This window comes from Ischnura elegans, chromosome 13, assembly GCF_921293095.1.
Source record: "Ischnura elegans chromosome 13, ioIscEleg1.1, whole genome shotgun sequence".
NCBI lineage: Eukaryota > Metazoa > Arthropoda > Insecta > Odonata > Coenagrionidae > Ischnura > Ischnura elegans.
In genome coordinates, this window is record NC_060258.1 from 18314959 (window position 1) to 18328604 (window position 13646).

General features: G+C 38.6%; 2 protein-coding genes across 2 annotated transcripts; one reads left to right on the forward strand and one right to left on the reverse strand.

Annotated features, from left to right (window-relative positions):
• The first annotated feature begins 1726 nt into the window (after positions 1 to 1726).
• LOC124170060 lies at positions 1727 to 6449 on the forward strand. The gene is made up of 5 exons (XM_046548745.1): positions 1727 to 3038; positions 3226 to 3488; positions 3596 to 3704; positions 3969 to 4102; positions 6384 to 6449. Exons 2-5 carry the CDS (start codon positions 3324 to 3326, stop codon positions 6447 to 6449), a joined length of 474 nt encoding a protein of 157 aa, XP_046404701.1. The 5' UTR covers positions 1727 to 3038; positions 3226 to 3323.
• A 2479-nt stretch (positions 6450 to 8928) lies between these two features.
• LOC124170061 (putative nuclease HARBI1) lies at positions 8929 to 10298 on the reverse strand. The gene is made up of 2 exons (XM_046548746.1): positions 9937 to 10298; positions 8929 to 9854 (listed from the first exon to the last, which is right to left on the reverse strand). Exons 1-2 carry the CDS (start codon positions 10237 to 10239, stop codon positions 9324 to 9326), a joined length of 834 nt encoding a protein of 277 aa, XP_046404702.1. The 5' UTR covers positions 10240 to 10298; the 3' UTR covers positions 8929 to 9323.
• Between the last annotated feature and the right edge of the window lie 3348 nt (positions 10299 to 13646).

A 13646-nucleotide genomic window follows, 5' to 3' on the forward strand; every position in this document is an offset into this window, starting at 1 on the left:
AACCTAGTTGCAAAGTTAACAATTAATAGCTACAACATGTTAAAATAGTTCTTGGAGTGTAGGTCAATGTCTCATTTTTCAACATAGGTACATATTTTACTGTTCGGAGTCCATAAAAAAGCCTAAATCACAATAAAATTAAGTACATTTTGTGGATTGGATAGTTGGGCATTGTCCAGTTACTTAGAGTGGCTTCATCAAATAGAATTTAGCATTTCCTCCTGATTTTACAAAATTTTATATGGTGTAATTATGACTGAAAATTGAACGTAAACATTGAAACTTTTCAATGTTTGATATCATATGATGCAGCTTCTTTAGACAAATACCCAGGTTCAACTGAGAACCATTTTGGAAACCCATTACTTTTGAAAACATTGATAGAAGTGTGCCTTTAGTTGGATAGCATTTAGGAGGACACTGAAAATAAGTTGGCCGCGTCATCAATGCGTCGATTAAAGAGTATTTGGAGCCAATTTATAAACTGACTGCAGTACTTCCATACGTATTTATCCGGGCTTACCAAATCACACGCTATGAACAAAATAATTGCACTGAACACTCAATCAACTCGATGGGGTTCTTCAAGCACACATCACTGCAGTGTACATGTAAATTCAAGCACACATCCATGATCCTTGCATAAATAAATTAATTGATGGAGTTATTTATCACGGCATCACTACCCTGAATGTCCCTTTACTTGTGGTACCATAACGTGAACTAATCTCTTTAGCAGGGGAAAATAATTTTAGTACCTACCGAGCAAATTCACTTGCAATGAATGTATAGTTTCGCACATTAAATAGCTAATAAACGTTTGGCAAAATAGCAATAATTTGCAACATATATGCCTTCCAATGATAGACCAGTGAGATTATGCAAAGCGTAAGCAATTCTAATATTCCGACGAACAAAGTCTTATATTGTTATTTTGAAGATACTATTATACTATAAACCACAGTCTCTGTGCTATAAACACTCCCTGATGTAGCTTTTCAACTTATCTTTTCACAATATAACGTTAAAGTGTCGAAAATTTCCTCAAGTTAGTGTACAGAAGCAAAATTACGGTTAAAACTACCACGCCTGCATATCAATGTGTGAAATTATAGATCGTATTTTGCATTTTTTACCACCAATTAAATTAATAACGGTTGTAAACAAGTTACATACACGCACACTTCAACGCAACGGATATACATTTTCCCATTTTCAATTTTATATGGACTAATTATTTCAAAAACTAATATCTATAACTCCTTAAACTCTTTCCTTCGACAGTAGAAGCACAATATAGTCGTGTAAACACCCTAAGCAAACACAAAACACCAGTCAAAATTTTAAAGGTTGCGCCCATTTTCGCCTTCGCATCAACCGCATCAAGAATTTCTGATGCGAGCCGATGCGAGTTGATGCTTCCGAAACCTCGAAATATGCTCGTTGCAGGGCCGCATCAATGCGCATCAATGCTTGATTCGGAACGGCCTGATGCGCATCGATGCACATGATGCGTGATTCGGAACGCACCCCTGGAGCGAGTCATTATTCAGCGCGACATTTAAGTGGCAAGGTTCGCTGGTGCAATGGTCCTCATTACTTTGTTCGACGTTGTCCATGAAAAAACGTACAACTTGTAGGTGACGGAAGAAGTATAGCAAGGGGAGCCATGAATGGTAAGTATTTTAAAAATCGTTTGGCTATCATTTTCATAGGATTATTCGGGAGAAATTATGTCGAGGCAATCACTCAAACATGGTTTTACGTTTCGGATCTGATGCTCGCCATGAGACTCCTCGATGAAGAGATGGCGCGGCAAGTGCAAGGTATTTTATTGAATTTGTTGTTGTAATGATTTATTATTAGTTATTTAAGCTTGCGATTGCGAGCTGTGGAGATAGAATATGAGTGCTAATTTAAGAGCAGGTGGTGAGTAAACTTTGCGGTCGAAGCATGCCGTTTCTTATTTTGTATTTTTGCAAGTTATTTAGATTTATTTGTTAATTAGTCTTATTATTAGTTATTTATGTTTGAGATTGTGTGAAGTGGGGATAGAATAAGGCTTCTAATGTAAGGACATGTGGTGAGTGAACTTTCCGGTCGAAGCATTCCCTTTCTCATTTAGTATTTTTTACAAGTTATTAAGATTTATTTGTCTTTTGCATTTATTTGTTATATCGCCTTAGTATTACTTACTTAACCTTGAGATTGTGTGAAATGGAGATAGTGTACGACTTCTAATTTAAAGACACGTGTTCAGTAAACTTTCCGATCGAAGGATTCCGTTTGTTATTCAGTATTTTATTTCACTAGTCATTTCCATTTGTCATTTGGATGTACTACTTATTTAAGCTTGAGATTGTGTAAATTGGAGGTAAGTTACGACTTTTAATTTAAGCGCATGCATTGAGAGGACTTTCCGATCTAACCATTAAGTTTGTTGCATTGTGTTTGTAACTTGTCTCGTATATCAATCAATTGTATCTTAACAGATAGGTAATCATCCACGATTGTCTCGTGAACAATTTCTTCCCACGTGCTATCCATATTAATACACCAGTATTGCTTTTAATTACCACTATAGTGTTGTACTATAGCAATATATTCATATTCATAATTGTACGAGGAGAAGAGGTTATATTAAACATCAGTGTGGCAATTAATTTATATATTTTTGTGATTGAGGTTTGGTCTACCATAATAATTTGGGGCTCGCATAAAATTTGAGCCTCGAAATACATTGCATGCCTCATACATGCCTCAGGGACTGATATTCATTACATTTACTGTGTTGTTGCTAGGTATATAGTTATCACAATGCCCATTGAAATTTTTTCGGATCTTCGCTTCGCGCGATTCAGTTCCTGATAGCGATAAGGAAATAGAAGTAATAACGTATTCATTGATTTTTTAGTATTTCAATGTTGTTTAACTAATCCTGGCATTTCTCATTTTTGAGCATTCCGGGGGGGCCGTGGCACAGGATCTTCATGACGGAGAAGGCTGCAGTGAAGCTGCTCCTGAGCCCCAGGACGATGGTACGTACATACATTGTATACGTGGTGTAACTAGCTAGGAATATGCTCTGGGGGGGAATGGGATGGCCTTGGGTGGCAACCCCCTCTCAGGAGGGAGGGGGGCACAAGTGATACTTTCCCTAACTCCCTATGTTGGCTTGTGGGGATTGGTGTGGATGAAGTCCGTAATGACATTATTTCTTTACAGATGGCTTCCGCTGGGGCCACAATGCTATCCTCCTCTTGGTGGAGACCTTCCGCGTAGAGGAAAAGATATGCCAGAACAAGAAGGTCTACGCCAAGAAGATGTGGGAGAAGATAGCATCAGTGATGCAGGCCCGGGCCATCAACGTTTCTGGGGCTCAGTGCAAGAGCAAGGTAAATGGAATGAAAAAAACCTATAAAAGCATCAAAGACTCAAACGGCCGCAGTGGCAGTGGCAGTGGGAGGCGGACGTGGACATATTTTAATGTAAGTCTTGGAGAATTTCTTTGTCTATTCATGGCCACCTTGCATTCACATTATTGTCTTTAATGTATCTATTATTATATCATTATCTAAATTTTCCTTTATTTCAGTTGATGGATGGAATATTTGCAGAGAAGCCTTGGGTGGCTCCGGTAATGACTTTGGAGTCTGATGCCATGCCGGAGCCATCCGGGCTTCCGTCCCCCACTCAGAACTCCCGTAAGTCACAGAAACTTTCATGTTAATATTTGTATTTGGAAGGCTTGTGAATAGGTAGCTGTGTGAACCAAGTGACTAAAGTAACCAGATATCTTATATTTTTAATGTTAGATCCCTAGTGTTATCGTTCACAAACGTTGTCATTCTTTGTTTTTCATGCTGATAGTCCTTCCCTTTAGTGAAACTTATATTTGCAACATTCTGTTTGAGAAGATTCATTGATATTAAAGTATGAAGCTAATATTATGATTTTACGGCTTCCAGGCAAGAGGTCAAGGGATGACGGGGTGGCCGTGCTGTTGGAGTCCCTGAAGGAGAGCAGGGAGGAGAGGCGGGTCCAGCACGAAGAGAGGAGGCGGCAACATGAGGAGGTGATTGCCCGCCAAGACCTTCCCACTGTCCCTCTCATTGGGATTTTTCTTCTCATAGAAAAATCTCTTCGGGTTGGTGGTAGAGAAATTGCGCAGGCATGGTTTCGCTAGATTGGGCCTCCTTTGCTTCCATAGCACTGGAGTGTTTTATCCCTCTTTCCCTCCCTTCCAACCCTTTCCTTTCCCTGGGGGCGCCGGCGGGCTCCGATCGCGACGGCGTCTCCATCCTTTTTCCTTCCTCTCTCCTCCCCCTCCCCGGGATTCCTGGCGTATAAGCCCCTGGCTTGGTTCCGGGCCCCGGTGCGTTGTACCCTCATCAGGGTTCGCCTTGAACCCTGAAAGTTCTTGCCCGCCAAGACCAGTACCTGGCACTCCTGAAGAGATTGACAGAAAAGTAAATGTTTTATGCATTGTCTGTGATTCATTGTCTTGTCTGTGTTGTTATAAGTGATTGTCTGTGATTCTGTCAGAATAATAAATTATTCATTTGAGAGCAATGTATTCTTTAATCTTTCCAACCTTTCTCCATGAACATGAAATCCTATGTGCAATGATGTGTGATACATCTCTAAGCTTCACTGTGATATTTAGTTTCATTTTAGACATTAGGTTAAGGGCAGGTATGTATTGCAATTATGCTTTAGGCTTGCTGGTAACAAGATGGGTTCAAGTCCAGTGCTGCATCATTGCATATTCATGTGTGCAGTTGATGAATCATTGCAAAGGTAATCTTTAGCCTAATTCTGGTTCAATTGAAATTTCTCTACCAACATAATTAATTACATTGTCAAGGGTTATCTTCTCTTATATGCATCATGACCTGCTATTATTTATAGTCAGTCTTCTCTATGGTTGAGGATTTGAAAACCAGTGCGTGCGTGTAATTATATCTTCGAGACAGGCCTCAGTTTGTAGTAGCAGCAGCGGGGGAGGTGGGGTTTGGGGGGTAAGCCCCCCCCCCTGGAGCTCTGAAAAATTTTTAAGTGTCATCCATTCTACTTAATGGATTAATATTACTTAAAGAATAGTGTTAGGATTAATCAAATATCTCTCCTAAAGCGATAAAACTAGTCATTTTGAACCATTAATCTTTAAATTTCCTGGACAAGGGCCCCCTCAACTCCCTCTTACCCCAGTGGCTAAGCAATACCCCCACACCCCAAAGTATTAGTTGCGCCTATAATCCCCCCTAGCCTTAATTCTTAGCTGTGTTGTAGTGTCCAATGCAGGAGTGAATAAGGTGTCTGACCCTAGCGAGACATCTATGGCCCTGTTCTATCAGTATTGGCCTCACTAACGTAAAGAACAAGGTGCTGTACCAATCCTTTTTTTAGTTGATAGTAACATTTTGGTGAACAAGTAACCTTGATTATGCCACTACCAACAGTAAACTTATCTGAATGATGTGTGCATAACACTAAATTTTCGACAATACCAGGTCTCAGTTCCTTCAGTTGGGGTATGAGAGGTAAGCTTATGGTAATACATATTTCCATTGAGTTAGCCAGAAGATACCTGTTAATCACTACTTATACTAAGTTCCAACAGCTACTTAATTACATTCATGAGCTATACCGTGTCATCAAATGATATCACTACTTTGCAGTAGAAGGATTTCAATTGAAATGTACTACTTAGTATCCTCTCCGCCAATCATGCTAAGAATGTATATAAAACATTCAAAAAAGAGCAGTTTTTACGATGCCTGAAGAGCCCAACAATGTCTCATGCCACCCTATCTGCAGCAACAATTCTTCCCAGTCCTAGCCTCGGCAATGTATCTGCCATTCTTTATACACATATATAGTAACCTGATTCTCTTAAAACCAATACTTTCACAATCAACTTCAATAGGGATATGGGTACTATTACCTCATTCACAAAATTGTGAAATATCAGTCCAGTGTAGTCGAAACAAACCGTATAACGTGACAGCTTAATGAGTGATGGCAGATTCGCCAGATACATATCTAAAAAAATAAAAAGAGTTTTTTTCTAAAAGCCTACTAAATAGGTGTCACAGTAATATGCTGAAACGAAACGTGAAAAGTAAATATTATACTGGAATAATAAAAAATACAGAATTTTTAAAATTCACATGTATTTCAAGTGCACAGGTGGATACAAAACAAGGCAATTTAAAAAGTACAGGTAAAACTTCAAAAAGAATTGGGCAAATCACTATGAAAATCTTCTAAGTTGCAAATGATAAACTAGTCAGAATTTATTGCAATTTCAATGTTGATTCCTTCATATTCTCGCCAAAAGATTATTATTAATCATTTAATCGATCAATTTGCATCTATAGCTCAGAGATATTATACTACGTGAAGCCAAAGAGCTCCCAGAAAACGAAGACTTTGACGAAGTGTAAGGCAACTCCATCAAAAACATAAGTTACTTCACAAGCATAAAATCAGTCTACATATATATCACATATAATAATCACTCATAACAAAGAAAGGAAAAAAAATCACATTGTAAAACATTCCATCAAGCCCTTTACTCATGTAAATATTCCTACAAAGAGTAATATGAACATGAAAGAAGGAACCTTTTTAATTGTATTTTAAAAGCATTAAATTTTTTAATATATTTTACATCAGCAGGGAGTTTATTATAAAGCCGTACCCCTATTTCCCTCGGGCCCAGTTTGTTTAAGTCTGTCCTTGTAGTAGTGTAATGTATGTCATGCTTGCATCTTGTGTGATGGTCACTATTAAGGAGAAAGCCTATGATATTAGATTTGATGTACAACACAGTAATCATAACATAAATGCAAGGGAGTGGCAGGAGGCCTAGCTCCTTGAATAAGGGTCTGCATGAGTATCTGGATTGTTTTTGGGCTATTATTCTAACAGCCTTTTTCTGAACTTTGGAGTAAAATTGAATATCATTGGTGACCCAGGATTTACGTTTACAGTAATTGTGGATTTTCTTGGTTTCTAGCGGAAAAGCCACATCAAAGTGATATTGGAAAGTAGTGTAACAAGCATGAAAGCTTTTTTCAAAGGAACTAGCACGATATACATCAGACCAATCCTGAGCTTGAAGAATGTATTGAAAATATGCGACATTGTGATCACTGAAATTTCTTTTATTGATCACTTTGTGTGTAGAATGAGTTTTGGTTGATTCTGTAGTGAGAATGGGAAAATGATCAGAGATGTCAGTTTCTACCACAACAGTTTTTGTGGCATTGAGATCAATATTTGTGAGGATACCCAGATGGCACAGAATCCTCCGTATCTAATTCGTATGCAGATACTATCCATTGACTACCGCTTCGTCGCTTTTCGTCAATGGATACTATCTGCATACGAATTAGATACGGAGGATTCTGTGCCATCTGGGTATTATCTATAAGTTCGGTGGCGGCGGGGTAAAGTCCACGACTGCCAAACCGAAGGTCGCGGGTTCGAGTCCCGCCTGGGTAAGTTATCATTATCCAGGGCATGGGCATGTGTGAATGTCCTTCATTGTTAATTGTTAATTCCCCATTATAAAGGCCGTAAATGTGCTGTTTATGGGGTAATGGAAATAAATAAATAAAGTGATTGTGATGATTGAGTTATTCTTGTTGGTTTGAAGTTAGTTCTTTGAATACTGAAGCTGGTGGATATTATCGATAAGTGTTTGTGATGATTGAGTTATTCTTGTTGGTTTGAAGTAAGTTATTTGAATACTGAAGCTGGTGGATATTATCTATAAGTGTTTGTGATGATTGAGTTATTCTTGTTGGTTTGAAGTTAGTTATTTGAATACTGAAGCTGGTGGATATTATCTATAAGTGTTTGTTATGATTGAGTTATTCTTGTTGGTTTGAAGTTAGTTATTTGAATACTGAAGCTGGTGGATATTATCTATAAGTGTTTGTGATGATTGAGTAATTCTTGTTGGTTTGAAGTTAGTTATTTGAATACTGAAGCTGGTGGATATTATCTATAAGTGTTTTTGATGATTGAGTAATTCTTGTTGGTTTGAAGTTAGTTATTTGAATACTGAAGCTGGTGATTAAATTGAGAAAGTCAGTTTGATCCCTTGAATCTTGAAGCAAGTCACAGTTGAAATCACCGGCAATAATGATATTGGAAGGCTACAATGCTTTATGAAGCATCTCAAGGAAAAAATTAAATTTGACAACAAAATCGTTAAAGGCACTTTGAGGAGATCTATAAATAGATGCAATTACATAACATTTGTTATTCTTAGTGATGCCGGTCACACAACTCTCAAAGATTTGGTCTTCGTTCAAAATGGGGGCATTTACAGGATAAATATCAATGGATTCATGAGCATAAATCCACCATTTTTTAACTTAGACCTACAGTAGGCAGTAGCAATTCGATACCCTGAGAGACACATTGATTTTAATTCATCAGACTTCAGCCAGTGTTCATTCAAGCAAATAACATCTGGTTTAAGTTCATTGGCCAGTACTTCAAGTTCTAGAAGTTTATTTCGCAAACATTGCACATCAAGTTGTAGAACGATCAGATCTGATTGAACTATCCTTGAGAGAGGTTTACGCGATCTTTCCGAAAAAAAACTCTTGATCGACACATAGTTAGGCCAAAAATCTGGACTCAGAAAAGATTTACCAACGTCAGCACTCACAGATACCCGGAAAGATGCGTATTCACCATTCTTTACATAAAGTTTCTCTATTTCTAAATCACGATCGGGTATGGATATCCTGTCCGTGATAAACTTCTTCAATGAAATTACCGTGAAGTCAGGGCTGAATCTCCAGTTGTCTCTGATGAGGACATTGCAGATGACCATGCTGGCGGGCTTGTGGAAAATTGAACGGGAAGACATCGAGAAATTCATGAAATGCAGACAACAAAACACTGAAAATTATCACTTAATATTCAATAGCTTACTTTAAATGTAAACAAAAGATTGACAGTAGTGCACATAAATAACAATATTGGCAAGATGAATGTTTTTTATCAATTAAATGAACTCCACTGCACAAATGCAAAAAATATTTGCTTTATCTTGGGAAGTATTCCCTTGCAATCAGTGCAACAATGCAGAGCAGATTTGTAGAAGGAATATTGTCCATCTACTCATTTCTTTCGACGGGTAAGGTTTGAAACTTTATTTGGTAAGGTGGAGGAGTTTAGATTTTTCTTTTAAGCATGGAAAATAGTCATCAGAATGACGTGATGGCCCTTAAGAGGGCCTAAATTGAACTTAGCGTACATCGAAGTTCAATTTATTTATTTTAATTAATTTAATTCTAGACATCCCTCAGCACGAGGGCCGCCGAAATGATATTCCTCTTCTCGACTGCCACGACCCTGTCCTCTTCCACGCCCCTTCCAAATGGCTGGTCTTCCACCACCCTTGCAGCAACCACAACATTTGGAATAGCGTCCCGCCTCAATTGGCAAATATTGTGGAGGACACAGGCTGCCATCACATGATATGGGATGAGGGAGACATTCCTCATGCCCAATTCATTCAGCAAACTCCTCCATCTCCCTTTCAATAGGCCGAAGGTCCTCTCAATCACCATTCTAGCTGACGAATGGCAGAAATTAAAGTTCTTCTGCCGACGTGTTAAATGGCCATTGTCAGCGAAGGGGGTCAGGAGGTTTGTATGCAAGGCGTAGGCGGAATCCCCAATGATATGAGAATCATTGGGGAACTTCAGAGCATCTCCAAGGTAGTCATATAGCCTGGAGAGTCTAAACACGCGGGCATCATGCACTGACCCCACATGACCCACAAAACAATGGGTAAAAATTCCTTTGTGGTCACAAATAGCCTGCAAAGAATCAAATGAAAATAAGTATCAGCACAACACATTCAAACACAAATTATGACCTATGGTCAGATGAATTGACTTATGGCTTTTGACTAACCTGCAGATGCATACTGTGATACCCCTTCCTGTTAACGTATGCCTCAGGATTTTCGTGAGGAGCCCTTATTCTGATGTGTGTACCATCTATGGCTCCGATGGTGCCAGGGAATGCACTCGTATGCAAAAAGCCTCTTTCGACCTCATCGGCTTTCTCTCCCTGAGGCCAAACAATGAAGAGGGGGCACAACTGTGCAATGGCACGTGTCACCCTCTGCACAGCGCGGACACCTGTTGCGTGGCCCACCCCGAAGCGTTGAGTTATTAACCTAAAAATGAGGAAATGCATTTCTGAATAACAAAATAGAACAACAAACTATTCCCAAAGCAATCCATATACAGGTAGAAATGAAACCAATGCCTAAATTGCTAACGAATGAAAGTCCATTAAACATGGTTATTGAATACTTATACACATGCATATAATGCCAATGTGTCTTTTTTTCTTAAGTTTCATTCTATCCACTGTGAGGCATTTCAAAAAACTTTGGTGATGAATCCTTTTAGAAAGTAGGCAACAAGAGCATGATTAATATTTTCAAATGGTTTAGCAAAACATTCAGACAAATGAAGAGCTTCATTAGTGCCAACTACATTCAAAAGCAATAAACATAGGCAAATAGACAACTTTCTGACATCATGTTCAAAGTCTGACACATTGAAATCAATACATACTAAAATTTAACTGTAGGATATTAAAGATTTACTTCAAAGCACAATCCTGGATAATGCTCTGCCTCTACATATGAAGCTGATTCTATTAGACTTTACAGAAACTTTTTACTCGGTGAATCACGAAATTCTAATAAATCGCTTGAATGATGTTGGACTTTCAAATTCAGCCTTGGCCTGGTTCAAGTCGTTTCTCTCTAGCAGGAAAGAAGAGGTTAGAGGACCAAAGGGCGAGCTTTCAAACTATTGCCCTGTACCCAAAGGAGTGCCACTGGGGTCAATCATTGGACCCCTTATGTTGAGTTATCTTGAGATGCAAATACCACATGTACGCCGATGATCTTCAGATCTACATTGACTGTTACCCCACTGATGTGACTGAAGCCATTAATAAGGGGAATGAAATTACACATAATTACACCAAAATGTATAATATAAAGCTAGAACAAATAAACGTCCAACATGCCACATGGAGGAACTTTACATACCACACTATCGAACATCGATTTACGCTACTTCCTTCGATGCCACCTCTTGCAAAATATGGAATCGATTGTCATGCCATTTAAAAAAATCTAAAAATGCAAGTACATTCAAAAAGAAATGCCATGAAATATTGCTACATGTAAATTTAATATTATAAGTTAACTGTGCTAAAGTCTTAAAGTGCTAAAAACCTTATGAAGCTTAAGCATATCTGGCATAACAGAAGACTGTGAACAGGTATCAAAGGAAGGATAGTAATGACAAACTGAATAAACTTATGAGTTCACCTATTACCCACAGACAATAGAAAACATAACTTGATTGCCAAGAATAGAATTGAAAACTATGACTTCTGCACAACCATAGATTCATGTTAGCATGTCAGAATAATCATGCTCATTTACAACACTATATATACCATAACGCAGTTTGCATTCCATAGAAAAAATATTAATTCCACTGGTCCTTTACATGAGGAGTGGAACATGAATACTGGACACAAAGTAACGATGCCTTACCTGTAGCAATCGGGCGTCGCTAGGCACCAGAGAGCCGTTAGCAACTGCTTATCCGCTGCTAACATGGGGTTCCCACCATGGGTGCTCTTCTGAAGCGTCTCCCCTATCTCCGCCAAGATGAATGGGAAAGTGGCGGGAAGGACCCTGCAAATAAAGGTGTATGCACAAAAATAAGAAAAATCCAACTTTTCTTCCTGTACTCCAATTCCACGAAATCCGCCCACATTGTCTAAGCGTATACACGGCACTTCATTTTAAAAAAAGCAAGCATGTAAGTTTGTTGAAAACTGCCAAAGGTTTCCTGGACCGGAAATCAAACTACGGACCTCTGACTAGCAAGGCCAACGTATGGACTAACACGTTAACTGGGATCCCTGATACCGAGTGCTTAATTTCTAAACATTAAGGACGGGAACGCATTCTCACACATTCATTGCACATGATTTTTCAACCGAAATTAAGAACTGATAATAATCCATGCAATTCCAGGAAGATCAGCAATTTGATTTTACTAACCTGGATTTTAAGAGAATATAAAATTCTACTAACCTGAAGTGATTCTGAAATTCATTGTCCGAGAATCGCGGAACCACATCTTCAGCGTATCCCTCGATTCTCGGAATGATATTTCGCTCCCTTCTTTCCTCTTCCCTGACCACATGCTCCACTACGTCTCATCGTCTTCACTATAACCCTCAAAGTACCGTATTTCTCCGAATATAGTCCCCCTCTGAATATAGGCCCCCCCCTAATTTTGAGGCTTCAGTTTCGGGAAAAGTTAAAAAAATGCGTTTGAATATTGTCCCCCCCTTTACTTTTACCATGGGCATTTTTGGAAAAAAAGGGGGGACTATATTCAGACTTATACGGTATTCAGGAGGCTGCATTATTTCTCCTCCTGCAACAATGAAAGCCATCAACTCCTCGTGGTTCATCTTTAGTTTCCTCGTGGTCAACAGGACAGGTTAATGATGGCGCGGTCGGAAAACAAACGACCAACAGCACGCTCTGGGCGTGATCCAGTACGGTAGCGCAGGGAGCGATGGGAGCAAAAGTGGACCACGAATCTGTATCGTCTGAAGCGGGAGCACTTGGGAGCATTGGGAGCATGTACTGGACTACGCCCTATGTATTCAATGGAAATTTTGTGGATGAATGACGTTTTTTAACTGAGGTATGAGTCTTTCGAAATAACTCTTCATCAGCTGCCTGAAAACACAATGTCATCATGAGTGCTTGTGCGTGACGTCACGGCAAGGTATCCAATGATGACACATTGAGGAAGTGGATAGATAATAATTGGTCTATGCTGGGTCTTAAATGCAAATTTGGTGAAAATATTGCCGTTTTAACGTCAGACTGGAGATTGTGAATATGTTGGGTTGCCTAAGCATTGTTGGAACTAATAAGTGTGACGTCAGAGTCCAATAAACAAAACGTTTACGTGGTGCCTGTAGACTATTCGTCCCAGTTTTAGAGAAACCTATGTATCACTTAGTATCTTTTTCTCAATACAATTTATTATCCAAGCTCTAGATTACTAGCGAACGAGATAGTTGATTTAATTTATGTTCCATTTCAATTTTGTGGATTCTCAACTCCGCGCCGAGAAATCTTAAAATTAAAGTCACAGAGCATTCTTATAGCGCTAAAGAATTAAGTAATTTTTGCAAACTTTGAAGCCCTGTAGCAACAAGAATATTGAGAATTATGAAGTCAGATTTTGCATAGGTTAATAACTTTAACTTGATTATCTATTCACGTTAAAAATATACTATTTTAATTTTATCAGATACCACATTAGTTTGTAGTAAATGTGTGAATATACTATGGCACTATATGTACAACAATGGAAAATGAATCATTTGTTTTCATTATCACCATATTCTGATGTTGTAATTATTTTGATTTATGGTTTATGCCCGTATAATTTACTTAATGTTAATACAGTAAAACCACTATGTAGTGACCCTCTTTATATCATAAAACCTCCACTTATCGTACCAAGGAGACACCCCAA